Below are 18,009 nucleotides of genomic sequence, written 5' to 3'. Positions count from 1 at the left end.
AACATACTACGTTTTTAATCGCAATTAACGGTACATAGATCAAACTTATACCTTTAATAAACTTGTAAAATTGCAGTTTCTGTCTTCACTTTGGTTACTACTGCATGTAACGAAACATTCACAAGAAAACAGTTTGAAAATGTATACGCACTGCAAATCATGACTCTCGACTAATGATAGCCTCTGCTGATGGTTTCAATCAAATCGAAAAAGGAGACTAGTTTCGATTCCTTCGAAGAAGCTGACGAGCAGGAGGTGGCGAGGCGAAGCTGTCGTCGTGGGCGAACGTGCAAATACATCCAAAATAGGAGGAGCGACGTGGGAAAGCTCCCCGCGTCCTCCTCTCCCTCCCTCGCTTCCCTCCCACCCCCCACCGCCTGACCCAACCAAACCCACCACCACCACCTGCCCCCGCGATTCGCAGCCCAATTAACCCGGAAGGAAGGAAGGAAGGAAGGATTAGCTCGCCGCCGGTGGGATCGCCGGGCACTCGCGCGCGCGCGACCACTCGGGCCGAGTCCCCGACACACGCGGGCGTTGGAGGAGGAACCGAGGATGTCGCTGTCGCCGTCGCTGTCGGGCGACGATGTGGAGGTGGAGGAGGAAGAGGAGGACGAGGGCGTCGACGGCTACCGCAAGGGCGGCTACCACGCCGTCCGCCCCGGGGACCAGTTCGCAGCCGGCCGCTACGTTGCCCAGCGGAAGCTCGGGTGGGGCAACTTCTCCACCGTCTGGCTCGCCTTCGACGTCCAATCACAGGTACGCGCCCTCCCGCCCCTTCCATCCTCGCCACCACCCTGATCCGCCTGAGATCGCGGTAGCTCCCGCCCTTCCCGGCGATCGAGGGGGAGCCAAAGATCGCCCGCCTTCGCATCCGCGATCCCCTGCTCTCCTCCTCGTAATGCGATTGCCCGCCTAGATCTCGCGCTTTGTCGAATAGCCTCTGCACATATGGATCGCCTGATCGGATCACAAGGGTCGCCGCAGCTTCGCGGGGTTGGCGCGCGCGCCCGCGCGCCCTGCCCGTGGGCCCCACGCGAGGGGAATGGGCATGGGATTGGGATTGCGACAGGGCTGGCGGGCGAGCTGGGCAGCTGGCGGATTTTTGTAGGCTTCGTTTCGCTAGACTAGGGGGGATTGAATTTGTCCGTTTCCCCATTTGGGAGTTTGGTTCATCCGTTTGCCGCTGCCATTGGGAAAAACTCTTCCTTGACCAAGCAATCAGGTGGGTTCAGGTCTTACACGCTGGAGCGGAATCGTGCCAAATTGAAGTTTCCATTTATTTTCTAGTGCAATACAAAAAGAAATTCGGTTGTCAGTACTGGGGGGCAACTCTTTTAATGCTTCTCTTTTCTGAAAATATGGATTACATTTAACTATAACATGTTTGTAATTATTGCTCTGGATAGGGTGGTCTCTTTGACAAGAGTTACGAAATTGAACAAAAGGAATTAAACATTGTTGTAACAAATTGTACTCTTTTTTTCTGCAGAAATACGTGGCCCTCAAGATCCAAAAGAGTGCGCCCGAGTTTGCGCAGGCTGCTCTTCATGAAATCGAGTTCCTGTCGGAAATCACAAAGAGGGATCCATCGAATTGCAAATGTATCATCCAGCTGATAGATCACTTCAAGCACACGGGACCGAACGGGCAACACATCTGTCTCGTCTTTGAGTTCCTCGGAGATAGCTTGCTCAAGTTGGTACAGTACAACCGGTACAAAGGCATTGGGTTTGATAGGGTGAAGCGAATATGCAAGTCGATTTTGGTAGGTCTTGATTACTTGCACAGTGAGCTTGGCATCATCCATTCAGATTTGAAGCTTGAGAATGTTCTCCTTGTCTCAACGATTGATCCCTCGAAGGACCCCATTCGCTCTGGGCTTAAACCTAACCTTGAGAGACCTGAGGGGAATCCTAATAATGGAGAAGTTGGTCTTAACCCGATCGAGAAGAAACTAAAGATGAGAGCAAGGAGGGTACTTGCAAAGCTTGCCGAGAAAAGAAAATCAGTTGTGGAATCTTCACGTTCAGAAAGGAGCTTAGATGGGATTGATCTGACATGCAAAATTGTGGACTTTGGGAATGCTTGTTGGGCTGACAAGCAATTTACAGATTTTATTCAGACAAGGCAGTATCGGGCGCCAGAGATCATCCTAGGTGCGGGATACTCGTTTTCTGTTGACATGTGGTCATTTGCATGTATTGCTTTCGAGCTCGCAACTGGAGAAATGCTATTTACACCCAAGGAAGGCCATGGATACAGTGAAGATGAGGTACATATCAGATTCCTAATGAGCCTAGCTATTGTGTTGATCTTCGAGTTAGCTTCAATTTTACAGTGCATTCACACTAGAGATTTGTCCAATTTAATGAATTGAAATTGTGAAAAAGTAAGCATCGACTTGGACGCACATGCTGTCATCCATAAGACGAGTATATGTCTAACATCAGACAATAGTCATAGTCAACATGACTATGCTTAGCATTAGAATTTGGAGCTGGGCAAACAATTCTATTACTCCTGTTTACCTCGAACAGCACCAACAAATAATATGTGCACCCAAAAGTTATCCGGGGAACGGTTTTTCTTTAAGTCTTCAAGTGATTAAAAATTACTAGTGGTCTCAACTTTGAATATTAGATCAATCTGCAACATTCCGAAGTGCAGTTCCAATATATGAACTGAAATTTTAGTTGCATTTGGTGAACGCTAGGAGGATGAGCACCACGCCTCGAAAATTTTAGTTGATCATTAGCTTTTTTACCTTAAGTTACTTCACTGAGGACTGAAGGTTTGTCATTGTAGGATCACTTGGCTTTAATGATGGAGCTACTTGGCAAAATGCCAAAAAAGGTAACGTGCCACATCGTCTCTGTACCAATCCTTGATTTCTGAAATACCAAACTAATCTGTATAATTTTTTTTAAATGAGTTCAGATTGCCACCATGGGAACACGATCAAAGGAGTATTTTGACCGCCATGGAGATCTAAAGCGGATAAGAAGGCTGAAAATGTCATCTATTGAGCGCATCCTTGTTGACAAATACAAAATTTCTGAATCTGATGCCCAGGAATTTGCCAAATTTCTTTGCCCTTTACTTGACTTTGCACCTGAGAAGAGGCCGACAGCTACAGAGTGCCTAAAGCATCCATGGCTTCAATGTAAGGAGGATAAAAATTGTGGATCTGTTAACAATAATGATGCCAAGAACATTGATCTGGCCCAAAGTACAGGGACCGTTCGCAACTGTACAAATATTGATGCCACGTGCAAAAAAGGGAGCATATCTGGAAGTTGTGACAAGACTGCTGATGCAAAATACAACACCAGTAGCAGTACCAACAATGCTTCCATTAATGCTGATGTGCAGCCCAATATTGGAAGCATTGCCAACAGACTTGCCAAAAATGCTGATGTAAATCTGAACATTGGATCCATCACTAACAGAGATGCCAAGAATTCTGATACAAAGCCCAACGTTGGGAGCATAGCCAACAGCGATACCAAAAGCTCTAGTGTAAAGCTGGACACAGGTAACATCACCAATAGAAATTCCAAAACTATTGATACGAAGACCAACACTGGCAGCATCTCCAGCAGTGATGGCAAGAGCAGTAATGTGGACACCACCACTTCCAGTGTTGTCAACAGAGAGAAGCGCAGCATCAGAAGTGTTGTCAATTCTTATATCAAGAATTTTGATGCGAAGTGCAACGCTGGAAGCACTGCTAGAAGTGATGCCAGAAGCTCGGATACGAAACCCAGCACTAGAAGTGTTGCCATTGCTGATGATGCCAAGTGTGTGGACGTAAAACCAATCAGCGGGAGTGTTAAGAGCAATGATGTGACCAATGCTAATGTAAAATCCAACACTGGAATTGTTGCAAACAGTGATGCCCAGAACACCGATGTACAGACTAACACTGGAAGTGTTGTCAGCAGCGAAGATAACAGTGTTGACACAAAACCAAATATTGGTAGGGTTGCTGCAAGTATACAGAGGTTAGAGAGCAGCATGAGTAAAGTGCAAATCGGGAGATACCGGTGACACATCACGCTAGTGCTGAGCGCTGACCAAATACTATTTTCACCGGCTTGGATATATGTTCATTGTGGAGAGGCACATTCTTTTGCATTAGATTTCTACTATTGATTTGATTGCTGAGGATAATAACTACTTATCCAGAGCCAACCTTCCTCAATACTGAGGACCTGGCAGGTACCAGCCGGCGCTCTTGTATATCTCTATTCCTGCTAACTGTAAAAAGTTTTGTATTTGCCCACAGAATTTACACGGAGGTACATATTTCTCATACATACTCTGGAACAGATTGTATTAATGCTCACAGATTGACACACTCAAAATTACATAGCATTCTTTTGGACTTTTTAGTGGGTAATTAAGAATGCCTGTTCGGGAATATATGTGAGTGTGAAGTAGTTGCAGAATTTGCTGAAAAAAGTAGTTGCAGAAGATTGCTGTCCATATTATGGTGCATGCACTGGAAAGGGAATGATATACTCTGACCAGTCACACAGCATTATTCTCTTGTTTCTGCTGATATTCTGCTCTCAGCAAAAAAGAGATTGGCCTATGTTCTGTAACACGGATCGGCATTTTTCTGAGCAGTGGTTGACATTTTTGTTCAGTTTCTTGGTTTGAGATTGCTTGTAAAAAGTGGGACGAGATGTTGTATAAAACTATTCTTTAATGTTCATTTTGTAATGAACAATCATATCATGGAGTCTTGCGGTTGATGTCTCTGAACTACTTTGCTAAGTTGGAACGTTGTAATATGCCTATTAAAAGCATGTGAACCGTGAAATAATTATCAACTTTTCAGAATGATAAATACATGCTTAACTATTCTCCGTTGATCCAAAAATTGTGAAGCCAATTTTATTAGCTTCTTTGTTTACAAGCTGTGTAGAGTGCACCCTACATATTATTATCTGATATCATCCCGCAAAATTTTAACTTAAAACTTCACTTGTATGTGGATAAATAAAAATACAAATTTATTAAGGTATAAATAGGACAAAATAATATAGTTTAGAGGGTAAATTGAATCAAGAAATAGTTTAGGGGTTATTCGGACATTGAATAAACTTCATCAACAATATCGCCGTTGGGTGCTATTTAGACAGTTTGCAGACAACTCATGCACTATTTTATCTATTATAATAAGTAACATGTATATCCGTATTAAATATAATACTAGCAAATATGCCCGCTATTATAATAAGTAACTTGTATATCCGTATTAAATATAATACTAGCAAATATGCCGTACGTTGCTAGCTATATGTATTTTTCACCATATGTATTTTTCATAACAATACATAGTACATGTCGGTTGAGTACTTCGATCTTTTTCTATTTTACTCGTCGACTGCTAATTCTAAATAATTTCGAATTCTTAACTCAATATATGGTCACCCGGATTCCGACAAGAACTCTGATTGACGGATAAATGAATCATTGCTTGCTTTAGTAATAGTAGAGATTTGTTTGTACGTAATAGCGGTTGACATTGAGTGTAACCTCCAACTAAAACGCTATTCGGTTAATTCTTTCCCCAAGAGAATTGAGGGGGATCGAGGGAGATTTGGATTTGTTGGGGATTTAATCTCTCCCAACCCTCTCCAATCCCCTTTAATCCCGTTCAAACCGGACAAGTACTAAAGGAATTTACTTTCCGCATACATCCTCCATCCCAAAATATGTTTAGTTTTAGACTTCTTCAAACATATTAAGGAGGTCTAAATTGTCTCATTTATTCAGTCCATATGCCCACTGATAATTTGTTTTTTTACCACGAGCATCCTGCCAAATGTATTTACATGCAATCAAATTAAATCGGATGAATGGGAGGAGTATTTTTTTTTATAGTTCGTGGCTGAAAACGCCCATAAAATTTATAAATAGCTATACCCTTATGCAAATTTTAAATGCTAAAACCATGATGGAGTGAGTTAAAAAAACTAAATTGACCTGATTTTTATAAGAATAAGGCTAGATGTACTTTTACGTACCGGGTCGAACCTACTATGTTGATAGAACTGATCAAATCCACAGGATAACTATTCCTTCCTATACTTTTGTTAGGCATCCACCGAACATTGCTCTATGACAAAATAACATGATGCTGCCTGCACAGTTTGCTGCTGTCCACTTTTGCCCATATGAAGGATGACTAAATTCACCCAATAGAGAAAGGGGGACGTGGAGGTTGCTCAACCACTGCTCTACTTATTCTGTGAGAGAAGGAAGATGTGTCCCATGTTCCATTTTATTTTGGTTGATTTTTTCTCCTCTGTTACTTCTCATATTCTTTTCCTACCTTTTATTTTTTTCTATTTCTTTATTTTTTATTTTCTTTACAGTAATTCTATTTTTATTTTAATTTATTCTATTTTATTTCTTTTTCTCTTTTGTTTTCTGGAATACTAGTTTGTTTGTTCATTTCTTTCTCTCTTATTTCCTTCTTTATTTTTTTATGTACTAACTTATTTAGTGCACATGTTTTGTTTGTTGCAAGAATAATTTACTCATGATTGTTGCGTCACGCAGAACAATTTGATCATGCGGGCTGTTGTTGTTTTGTCCATTTTTATTAACTAATTTGTTCACGGTGTTAAATTATCTATTACTTTATAGACTAAATTGTTCGCCCATGATGTTAAAATATTTGTTATACATATTTATGTATACGAATAATTTTGTTCACTTTGTAGACTAATTGATTCACAATGCTATATTATCTGTTCCCTTTGTAAACAAAATTGTTAAGCATAATGGATTAATTTGTTTGTGATGTGATCCAATATCATAAAATGTGCGTGATGTTCAATTTTTGTTTGTGGTATACTATTATTTGCATGTTGTGTGTAATATTTTATTTGCAGAAAATAACTATTTGTTCAAATATTTGCTCATTGGAGTTGAAATCAATTATTATGTATTAAAAATATTTATGAAAAAATTATCCAAATATAGTCAAGTGAGAAGATTTTGTCGTAAGAGATTAAATGGTGCGATTAAAATTTTATTTGGATATTCGATTTAAATTTTATAAGATTTTTTTCAAACATTCTTCTACGTGGGATGATGTGTCCTTTTCTTACATATATTTGATACACTCAGGATCTATTATTTTATCTACTCTCTTAGATCCATCATTGCAAGCATGTACTCTTTCTATTTTTATTTACATATCGTATTAGGTTTGTCTTAAATCAAATATGGCTAACTTTAACTAATTTTTTTTAAAAAGATAGAGCAATAACAATACTAACCAATTGATACACTATTAAGATAAAATATATATTTTATGGTAAATTTAATGAAACAAATTTAGTTTTGTAAATATTATTATTATTTCTATAAATTTGATTAAAGTTAGATAAAATTAATTTAGGACAAATTTAATACGACGTGTGTAAATAAAAATAGAAGCAGGATGTTTGACACATCTGCTTCCTCCACCGTGGACCGTAGTGTTTATGCTTTCCACTCTTCAGGTGACGTGGCGAATTTGTCACCTTCAGTGATGCATAATCACCCCCCCTCTACCGCCTTCCGCGCCTCGCCGCACCTCTCAACCTTGATCCTCCTACCCCACACTGCCTTCCTCCTCCCGCGCCGCAGGCGCTCTCGCCGTCCTCGCCGCGACCTCCCGGGTGCTGCCGCCGTGGAGCGCAGATCCGCCCCGACTCTGCTCGGTCTCTTCTCATGTCGGTACGAATTCCTGCTGCAAATGCAATTTCTTTTTCTATACCGTCAGCGCTCGATTCTAGGGCTTCGATTATTTTCGCCCCAAACCGTAAACCTAGCTCAGACGTGTTTGTTTGATGCCCGGTGGTTTACATTCTCCAGATTTTTAGGGCACCAATTCACGTAAATTACGCACCTGATGGACTAGAGCCATCATGATTCATCGATCCGGCGAATGTTTTTTCCCCAACGTTGTCCCCACATAATGTGATGCCAATTCATGTTTGTTCAGTTTTCACCATGCGTTCAACTTTGTTTTTGTTAATGTGGTATTATGAAACAATCCTAAAATTCATGCGTTTCACCATGAATTCCTAATACCAATTCTGAGTGCCCAGCTACTGGTCGTGGCATGCCGAGTACTAAAAATCTTAAAAAAATAATCAGGAACGGTTAGGGAAACTAACAATAAAGATTTTAGACGGTGAAGAACTATAGTTTTGCCATCCTTGCGTTTCCATAGCTTAAATGGGTTTGGTTCAAAACAGAAACTTGATCCAGTAAACCCAAGTATACAATACAACCGAGGAGGTTAATTAGATTGGAAAGTTAAATGCAATTGTTTTTCTGCTCAGAAAAAAAACTACAATGGCTGTTGGGTAGGGAAAATCAGAAGTAATACCACAAAAGTAGTAATATCATAAAAGTGTGATTCTCAGTGAGTGCAAAGCAGTAATGGCATAAAAAGTGTGAATTATTATTAATTTGCTTGTGCATTGTGCAAAACCTGAGATTCATAACCCCAAAAGAATTATTTCTTGTTGTGCTTTCTAAGTGTTGTCAAATGTTAATATAGAAGCTGACACATTTATTACATATGCAGAACGTGGGAAACTGTACAATGAAATGGAGAAAGATTTTGAAGGAAATGACCCCGCTAAGGACTGCGGGCAGATTCTTCAAGCACCATCCCTGGGTTCTCTGCTTGCTGGTGCTTCTACTTATATTGTACAAGTACTTCTTCGGCTGGTTCACTCTCCTTGTGACCACATCACCAATCTTCCTAATTGCCGGCATCTTTCTTGGATTTATCCTTGCTTATGGTGAACCGAACAATCCTGAAAAGGATCACGTCTACAAAAAAATTGACAAAGCTCGGTGTCCGAATATACCTCTTCCAAAGATTCCATCAGAAGAGAAAGTGGCCAAGCACAAAAGCAGAGATAAGAAAATTAGGAAGAGATCTCATGTTGTAGCTTCTTCTTCTGAACCAGGATCTAGTGAATCAGGTGGCTCAGATACTGATAACATTCCAATGCTACATGCATTTCATCCTCTTAGGTCGGGCAGCAATTCATCACAGTCCTCTGAAGATGATGACTCCTATGACAGCAGCATTGAAGATGAAATGGAGAATCATCAGGGCAATGGTGGGAAGGTACGTGAGGGAAAAGGACATGTTAAAGTTGTGGCATGGACTGCTGATGACCAGAAGAACATACTGAAAATTGGATGCTTGGAGATTGAGCGTAACCAAAGGTTGGAGACCTTAATTGCTAGGCGCCGAGCGAGAAAATACTCAGACAAGAACTTGATAGACTTTGGTAGCAGTGATTCCTTACCTACAGTTGAAGAGCTATCAAAGTTCAATGTTCAAATTCCTGCCGTATTTGCTCCTAGGAGAAATCCATTTGATGTTCCTTACAATGAAGATAACTTCCCAGATTCTGCTCCATCTGCGCTGCTGGAAATAGGAAACCCGTTCGATTTACCAAACGAGCAAGAAAATGAGAGTAGTTCCTCTGGAGGAGCCAAATCAAGCCATGCAGAACCTATTCCTGTAGCATCCCATTTACAAAGGAGAGCACTGTTAAGGAGGCATGAGAGCTTCACCGAAGGAGCACCATTCCTCACTGACTTTTGGCAAGATGCACGTCCTTCCCGGTTCAAACCGTACTTCGTTACAGAAAAAATGGCTAATGAAGAAATTGCGGATCCAGTTCTTGAAGGAGAAACTAGTGAAAAGAGCAACTCAAAGTCCAGTTCTGTTCAAGACTCGGATAGTACTTCTTCAGTTGCCGATCAAGAAAGCCAGAAGGATGTCTTGGAGGATTTCTCAAACCAAGGACAACAATCTTCATTTAGTCAAACAGAGGAACATGCACATATTTCTCGGCATGTGAGGGAGGTTTCTCTTGCCCTTGACATGGATCCGCCTGTACTAATTAGCGATTCCTCTGACGATGACATATCACTGTCTGGTGAACATACAAATGACTGGGTAGAAGCATCACAGAGTTATTTCAGTTTTTCACTGAATACATTATCAGATGATCCTAGTGTTATGCAACACCATCAAGAAATAGATATAGCAAGCAATGGATTGCATCAGATGTCCCCACACTCAAATGATCTTGAGTTGACGTCGTCATCATCCGAAACCACTAATGATGCTTTTGAAGTGAATGACATTGAATTATCAGGTAACCCCAGAGAGAGATATCTCTTTTTTCAACTAGCGATTGGTATAATGACTCCCACATCTTATAAGTGTTTTCCTACTTTCTAGCCAGGGAAGCAGTGATCATTGATGATACCCACATTCCTGATCCTGTTTATGATTCAAGTCCTTCAGGAAGCGAGAAGCCTACACCTATTGGTTTAGCAATTGATGAAGTTGTTCTGCAAGATGGTAACTAAAGACTGCAATAATTATTCAGTTTTGATCATGTCATAACATTGCCATTCTTTTTATTAAAGTACAGAGTTAAACTTGCAGGTCATACTCGTACTCTTGATGCTGAAGCAAGCATCAAAGAAGAGGGTTCACCAACAAGAATGGAGGCCTCTTCTAGTGAGGTAGCTGCACCTAGTTTGAGTTCTTTGGAGCGAAGCGAACTCAGGGAGAAAGAAGCCTATGAGATGAGGGAGCAGTCTATGGTTGGCCATAACGAAGCCCATGAAAGTTTTGTCAGCCGTGATGATCCTCCAATATCTGATATAAATTCTCGGCCAACTACTGGAGGTTCAACTAATGGTAAATCTTATTAATTAGAGCTTTTCACCTGCATCATACTAATATATCTGCCCGTTTGATTTTTCCCTACATTAATTAAAGAAGTTAATGTGGACGAGGAACATATAAGCAAGGTTACGATAAGTAGAGAAAGAAAAAGGTGCCTCAATATCATAGTAGGTTTAAAATATCTATATTTTTTGCTTCTAAAGGTGTTTCTCAATCATTAGTACATCAAGCATAGTAAAATACATTAGTAAATATAAACGTGAACACTATGCCAATACCCTGATAATAGCTGCACCTGAGCAAATGTATTTTGTGATAAGAATTAGCAGCAACACTAAAAGACTAATAAAAATGTTTTATGATAGCAATTCAGCTGATAGCACGTGGTACGTTGCTGGGATACTAGCTAGGCACATTAAGATCCAACAGCACGGTTCATCTTGTCATGTGCCAAATACCTAAATTCAACATCAAAGATAAACTCTGCCAACACACTAAGCAACTACCTGTGGTTACTTGTTCGAACAGGTTAATCTGGCAGCAATATCGTATCATGCATCCTCCACAAATGCAGTTGTTGGTTTCTTTAAAAAATGATGTGGCACCGACATCGGGTCAAGCTTCTTCAGCAGCACATTTGCCGAGTAATCTGAGGGAGGGAAGATGTTCCTTGCAGGAGATTTGTTAGTGCTTCAAAGGGACTAGACAATGTGTTGGATCTGTACAGTGTAGATTTTCTGAAAAGAGAAATGCAACACATTAGCATTAGGACTTCGCTGTAAAATGGCTAGATATGGTTCTTTTGGTAGATCCATTTTTGGATTCCTTTTTGTTTATTTGTGAATACCTTCAGGAATTAGGACTGTCAGTTTTATGACCTGCTGTGCAATTGCCCTAGCATTTTGAGTTTACCTGAGTGGTTGCTTTTCAGGAGTTGTTATCTCGCCGTTGCTCCTTTCCTTGCTACGAGCTTTTGTGCAAAGGTGTTCCTCAGTACTGTCATTGCTCAAGATTGTATTTTCATTTTGTCTTAAGAGTACAAACTAAGATTAAAAGCGCAATGAGGAAAAAAACAAAAATAAATAAATAAAGAAGTTACTAAAGAGCTTCTATCCATTGTTTATCGGGTTTAAGTAGCCTTCCTTTGCTCTAATAACAACCAGAACAAACTCTTTCTCGAACAAGAACTTGCATGCCTAAGATGAGGGCTGATTTCCTTGAAGATGAGATCATTCACTTGCATCCAGATAGACCGGTTCATGCGCTGTGTATTGCATGCGTTTCTTTCTTTCTTTCTTTTTTGTCTTGTTGGGCCCATGTGTTGGTCTCGCCTTGCCCTCTAGTGTTTCATATCATTTGGATGAGTTGCAACACCCCAGCTGATCTTCATGAACTATGTGCAATTTGAAACTTAATAAAAATATCTAGATATACCAACATGAATATGATGGGCTGATCTGATCGTTGGTAGCTCTAAATAAATGTGGATGCCTAGCTATCTGCACTTCTCGTATTGAGTTGCAATTCCAATGAGCCCAATAGCATGACCTAGTGCACAACAGCAGCATGCGCGCAGACCCATTTCACATTTATTTGGTGAAACCATTTGGAAACTTTGAAACCATTTGGTAACACGATCCAACAACTTTGAAAACCTCTTTATACTGTGAAAAATATTCAAAAGGACAAGTTTTTTTTTTTTTAGCATCATTCCAAAGGACAAGTAGGCACACACTTTCCTCTTGGGCCGATCTTAGAGCGAGGGCCCTGCAATTCTGGACCAGGAAAATGGGCTGCTCCGGGCATCAGTTTATCAAGGCCTGGGCCTAAATGTGATCCATTCAGCCCAGATAAATCAACCGTTCGCCGATCAGGTCTACGCATCTCGCACGCAGCGGCGAGGAGACTGTGAGTGAGGACGGCTTCTCCCTCTGAGAAGTGGTCCCCACGTGCCATAAAACCCCTCGTCACTTGTCTCCTTCTCCCGAAAGCAATGCCTCCCGTTCCCCACCGCCCGCCGGCCGCCGGCGCCGCCGTCACCGGAGCCGGCGCGCCACCGACCGCAGATGCCCGCTCGGGCCCCTTCCCTACTCTTCCCCCCGCCGCCTCCCGTATCCACTTTACCCGCCTGCCCCCGCCACCTTCCCTCTCTTCCTCCAGCACCCCCGCCAGCCCCTTCCCCAGCCCCGCCGCCTCCGCCCTCCACCCCTCCGATGAAGCCCTGTCCGCCATGTCCCCGCTGGAGCAGACCTCCCTCCTCTCGCGGCAGCGCTGCTGGCGCCGCGCCCGGGACCTCTTCGACCGCCTGCGCGCGCTCCCCGGGTACGCCCCCAACCCCGTCCACTACGCCGTCCTCCTCCGCCACCTCGCCCGCGCGCGCCGGTGGGCCGAGCTCCGGCGCGCCTGGCTCGGGATGGCCCTCCCGCCCTCCAATCCGGCCTACGCTGCCCTCGCCGACACGCTCGCCAAGGCCGGGTTGGCACGGGGAGCCCTCCTGCTGCTCCGACACATGCGCGCCCAGGGCGTCGCGCCCGACGAGGTCTCCATGAACACCTTCGTCCGCGTCCTCAAGGATCAGGGCCGCTACGCCGACGGGCTCGCCCTCTTCCGCAATTGGTGTGACGGCAGGTTCGAGGTTGACTTCCTTGATCTTGACGGCATCGCGATTGATTCCGACGGCCCGATGCAGTTCTTGCTTGCTGACATCCGTGACGACAACTTTGCTTCTGGTGCACTAGCCATTGATGAAGGTCCTAGGAAGCCGAAGCTTGTGGCAACGTATAACACGCTGATTGATCTGTATGGGAAGGCTGGGAGGCTGAAGGACGCACTGGACATGTTTCTGGATATGCCTGCTCATGGGGTTATGCCAGACACGTATACATTCAACACATTGATCAACGTATTTGGGTTATCCGGCAACATGGCACAGGCAGAGGCTCTGTTTGCCAGCATGGTAGTTAGGGGTATCAATCCTGACACTAAGACATACAATGTGATGATGACTTTATTTGCATCAACTGGAGATTTAGATGGAGTTCTGAAGTATTACCGGGAAATTGGGAAGGCAGGGCTACATGTGGATGCTGTGAGCTCTAGGATTGTGCTGCAGGTGCTATGCGAGAGGAAGATGGTGCGTGAAGCAGAAGATGTGATTGAAGGGATCCTGAATTCAGGCAGTTCTGTTCATGAGCAATCCCTGCCTGTTGTCATGAAGATGTATGTTGATCTAGGATTGCTTGATGAAGCAAACACATTCTTTGAGAGGCATTGCAGAGGAAAAGGGGTTTCATCCAAGAATTTTGCTGCCATGATAGATGCTTTTGCAATAAAGGGTCTGTGGGAAGAAGCCGAGCATATTTTCTTGTCGAGAAGAGGAGATGGGAACAACAAGGACATAATGGAGTATAATGTGATGGTAAAGGCTTATGGTCGGGCAAAGCAGTATGATAGAGTTTCTTCTCTGCTTGAGAGCATGGAAGGTTCTGGTGTTTCGCCAGATGAGTGCACATATAATTCCTTGATTCAAATGTTTTCTGTTGGTGGATTTCCACAGAGAGCTAAGAAACTATTAGGTAAAATGAAAGATGCAGGATTTGAACCAAAGTGTGAGACATACTCTGCTGTCATTAGAAGTTATTCCCACCATTGTTTGGTTCCAGAGGCCATATGCCTGTTCAATGAAATGAAGTCCTCTGGTGTTGAGCCGAATATCATCGTTTATGGACTATTGATTGATATGTTTGCAGAGACAGGAAATGTTAAGGAAGCACTGCACTATAATAATTTGTTGGAAGAATCTGGAATCTCTCCAAACCAGGTTGTTCTAACTTCTCTTATTAAAGCCTACAGCAAATACAATTGCTGGAAGGAAGCACAGAATTTGTATTCAAGGATGAAGAACATGGATGGCGGCCCTGACATTATTGCCTCCAATGCCATGCTAAACCTTTATGCAAATCTTGGGATGGTCACTGAGGCAAAAGAAATCTTTGGAAGCCTGAGGAGAAATAACAACGCAGATGGTGTTTCATACACTACCATGGTATACCTCTACAAGGGCATGGGCTTGCTTAGTGAGTCCGTTAAGGTTGCATGTGAATTACATAAATCAGGCTTACTATCTGACTGTGCTTCATACAATGCTGTTATGGCTTGTTATGTGGCCAAGGGCAACCTTAGAGATTGTGCAGAGTTAGTGCAGGAAATGATTTTGGCTAACATCCCACCAGATGCCTCAACTTTTGGAATGATTTTTTCTCTACTTCAGAACAGCCATGTTTCAGCAGAAGAAGTTTTACAGTTAGAGTCAGCATATAATGATGGCAAGGGTTCTGCCAAGCAAGCTATTGTTGCATTTTTGTTCTCCATAGCTGGCATGCATGCTGCTGCACTAGAGAATTGTGAGCAGTTATTGAGGCCTGAGTGGACAATTGATGCATGGGCATATAATGTTTGCTTCAAGGTCTATGCTTCCTGCGGGAAGGTGGAAAAAGCTTTCAGTTTGTTTGTGCGGATGAATAATTTAGGGCTCAAGCCAGATACAGTTACTTGCATCCATTTGGCAACTTGCTATGGGAAACCTGGAGTATCAGAAGGCCTAAGGACTATTGCTCATCTTGAATACAGAACTGATGAGCTTATGTCTTCGCATAATGCACTGGTTGCATATATAGAAAGTGGAAAGAATAATGTTGCAGTTCAGTTAGTCAAGAAATGATATGTACAAAATATTTAGGATCAGCTTATACTTCACAAGGAAATGTTGATTTAGTTTTAGGTTCTGAAACTGGAGCTAAAGTGCCTGGTGATCAGAAGTGTGTCAGGCTTGCTTCAAGATATAAAAAGCCAGATAGAAGATTTGTGTGTATCTCTACTTACTAACCAGCATAGTGCTTAAAAATCTCAAAAGTGTTACGATTTGCTGTAGTTTTGTATGGTTAACATTTTGATGTCAATATTCAGCTTGTTTGCTTGTTAAAGACCTAAGATTATCAAACTGACTGGAAAAAATTTTTATTGACAACAAGCTTAACAGTAGAGTCTGAGCCGTCGCTTTATTTATATAACTATATGTTGAGTGATGACCATACAGTTTTCTGCTTGGTATCTGATACTACTTTCTGCCTGTATGGTCGATTTCTTGGTATCTGATGCTACCATGATCACCTGTTTGTCTGATTTGTTTTCTGGAGTTACAGTCAATAATGAAATTCTGTTGACATTATGCTGTAATGATGAATCCAAACATTATTAGTTGGCGAGGGTCATTTTTTTAATATACATGCTTTCAAGGATTCAATTTTGTTAAATTCTGTAGTTGTTTTCTTCATCTTTGGATGTCATCGGACAGATATGGTCAACATAATTTCCACATTGTTAAACTCCATAGTTGCTTACTTTGTAATCATCAGACAGATTACGTCTTGGCAAGTGCAGGAAAGGAGGAACAGTTGAGTCTAAACTTTTTTGCTCCTATGGAACCAATTAGATGAATTTGCACCTTGGATTTTCGAAGGAAAACACTTGGGGAGTCAGCTGGGCAGAGAGATACAGATCTCCAGGCAATTTTATTCCAGGTGGACACAGTTGAACGCATCATGACTACATTTCTCGGTAAAAAAAATATCGGCTACTTAAGGTAATACATGTTACATGACGCTGCTATTGTTCAATATATAGAATAATAATACAATTCTTTTGAGGAGAAAGCAGAGTTCATTGATGTGTTTGCCCTTCTATTTTTGTTATCAGGAAAAACCTGTGTTCTTTTACCTTAGTGGCTTTGGACTTATGGCTAAGGCAGGAAAATGTTCAATAACTCGCATCGTGCACTTGCATTTTCTTTCTTCAGTCTTGCACTCGTTCTAAAGCGGATCTGAACCACTTTGCTTGGATTTCGAGTCACTGCATATTGCAACTAGAAGTAGCTGATCATATAGCGGTAGGGGTGAAAATGAACAGACAAATCACATCCTGTTCCATTTTGCTTTCTACATTTAACCCGCTCATTTTACATTTTTCAAAAAAAATGAAAATATGACGGAAAATATTCTAGTTTTTTCTTCTGACCGTTTTCGTATTTCCTACTATTTTGTCAAGGTATCCTCCTTCTTCTATCTTCCGAGCTTTCTTAGTTCATTTTATGCGAGAGTAAGTTAGAGACCATAAACTACTAAATTGTGTCATGTGACTGTGTTTATATGTGTTTGACTTGCTGGGGATTTATGAATTGTTACTTCCCGCCTTTTATTTTCTTTTCGAGACAAAATGTGAAAATGGAAATTGGAAGGGGTTATACCCATTATTTCTGTTCATTTTCACCCTTAATAACCAATATATATTACTTCCTTTCATCCCTTATATAGTCCATCAATAATCTAGGGTACACTGTACCTCTATTTCCTTTTTTTTTTGCCTCTGTATAAATGCATCTATTCATCATGGTAAACAACCAATCACCTTAACAGTAACAATGATGCATCACTTACCTTAATTCATGTGCACGGGTCCCACTACAATATATTTCTATTATTATTAAAAGGAGAAGAGTTTATGTGGTTTCATCCGCCGCGCAAAAAAATCGTGTAGAACCAAAATAAAGCCTAGAAGAAAATGCCTCCTCGGCTCCTCGCATGAAACCAAGGATAAACAATGCCAGACTAGGAAAAACCGTTTCCCGCTCGTGAGATCCTAGGAAAACCGGGCTGGTCAGCACACTGCGCCAAGTTTTGCATAAGAGCATCTGATCTCTTCACGAACCAATTAGTAGTCCTCTTCTTTACATGAATATTTTCTATTAGCCCCTCATTCTTAGTTTTTATTTACTTTTAATCCCTTGTGGCCTTTAGAAGCTCGTACCTCTCACGTTTTAGCTTTGTTTTTAGAGAGTTTTGTGCACAAACGATAGTTGTGGTGAGACTACAATTGTTACTCTTTTAATTATCTAAAAATAGCATAAATAACGTACAATATATTATATTTTTATAAAATTATGTTTAGCATTATAGCATGATAATATATATATATATATGAGTTTCGCCATAGCAATATACGAGCATATTTTCTAGTAAAAAATAAACGGAAGTACCTAAAACTTCCATATTGATCCTAATGTATAATTCTACCACCCCATTACTCCCTCTCTCCCAACTGCATGCCTAGCAACCAGTCACTACCATGCTTCAAATCTCGGCTGCACTTCGCCTTCCCTCATTATGGGATGTCGTTGGCGTTGCCTTCTTCAAACTGCTCGCTCTGCC

General features: G+C 41.6%; 3 protein-coding genes across 4 annotated transcripts; all 3 read left to right on the top strand.

The window, feature by feature from the left end:
* The first annotated feature begins 350 nt into the window (after positions 1–350).
* LOC112882260 (serine/threonine-protein kinase SRPK-like) lies at positions 351–4,769 on the top strand. The gene is made up of 4 exons (XM_025947273.1): positions 351–759; positions 1,493–2,275; positions 2,809–2,856; positions 2,941–4,769. The coding sequence occupies exons 1-4, from the start codon at positions 556–558 to the stop codon at positions 4,051–4,053; spliced, it is 2,148 nt and encodes a 715-aa protein (XP_025803058.1). The 5' UTR covers positions 351–555; the 3' UTR covers positions 4,054–4,769.
* A 2,811-nt stretch (positions 4,770–7,580) lies between these two features.
* On the top strand, positions 7,581–11,658 carry LOC112882261. Of its 2 annotated transcripts, XM_025947274.1 has the most exons (5): positions 7,581–7,746; positions 8,606–10,205; positions 10,292–10,414; positions 10,502–10,759; positions 11,276–11,658. In XM_025947274.1, exons 1-5 carry the CDS (start codon positions 7,741–7,743, stop codon positions 11,278–11,280), a joined length of 1,992 nt encoding a protein of 663 aa, XP_025803059.1. In that variant the 5' UTR covers positions 7,581–7,740; the 3' UTR covers positions 11,281–11,658. The 2 variants fall into 2 exon arrangements, 1 of the variants encoding a protein (XP_025803059.1); XR_003226631.1 differs by lacking the exon at positions 11,276–11,658 and having other exon boundaries at positions 10,296–10,414; positions 10,502–10,529.
* A 1,072-nt stretch (positions 11,659–12,730) lies between these two features.
* On the top strand, positions 12,731–15,875 carry LOC112879368 (pentatricopeptide repeat-containing protein At1g73710). The gene has a single exon (XM_025943604.1). The coding sequence runs from the start codon at positions 12,741–12,743 to the stop codon at positions 15,465–15,467; it is 2,727 nt and encodes a 908-aa protein (XP_025799389.1). The 5' UTR covers positions 12,731–12,740; the 3' UTR covers positions 15,468–15,875.
* Positions 15,876–18,009: the final 2,134 nt, after the last annotated feature.

This window comes from Panicum hallii, chromosome 2 (assembly GCF_002211085.1).
Source record: "Panicum hallii strain FIL2 chromosome 2, PHallii_v3.1, whole genome shotgun sequence".
NCBI lineage: Eukaryota > Viridiplantae > Streptophyta > Magnoliopsida > Poales > Poaceae > Panicum > Panicum hallii.
This window is presented reverse-complemented; position numbering and strand designations above follow the sequence as displayed.

Excerpts from the sequence above, each read along its gene's own strand:
- LOC112882260 (XM_025947273.1), top strand. The coding sequence starts at position 556 with ATGTCGCTGTCGCCGTCGCTGTCGGGCGACGATGTGGAGGTGGAGGAG. Across the intron at positions 2,276-2,808 it reads ATGGATACAGTGAAGATGAG|GATCACTTGGCTTTAATGAT; the intron begins GTACATATCAGA and ends TTGTCATTGTAG. Across the intron at positions 2,857-2,940 it reads TTGGCAAAATGCCAAAAAAG|ATTGCCACCATGGGAACACG; the intron begins GTAACGTGCCAC and ends AAATGAGTTCAG.
- LOC112882261 (XM_025947274.1), top strand. Across the intron at positions 10,206-10,291 it reads GAATGACATTGAATTATCAG|CCAGGGAAGCAGTGATCATT; the intron begins GTAACCCCAGAG and ends CCTACTTTCTAG. Across the intron at positions 10,415-10,501 it reads TGAAGTTGTTCTGCAAGATG|GTCATACTCGTACTCTTGAT; the intron begins GTAACTAAAGAC and ends TTAAACTTGCAG.
- LOC112879368 (XM_025943604.1), top strand. The coding sequence starts at position 12,741 with ATGCCTCCCGTTCCCCACCGCCCGCCGGCCGCCGGCGCCGCCGTCACC.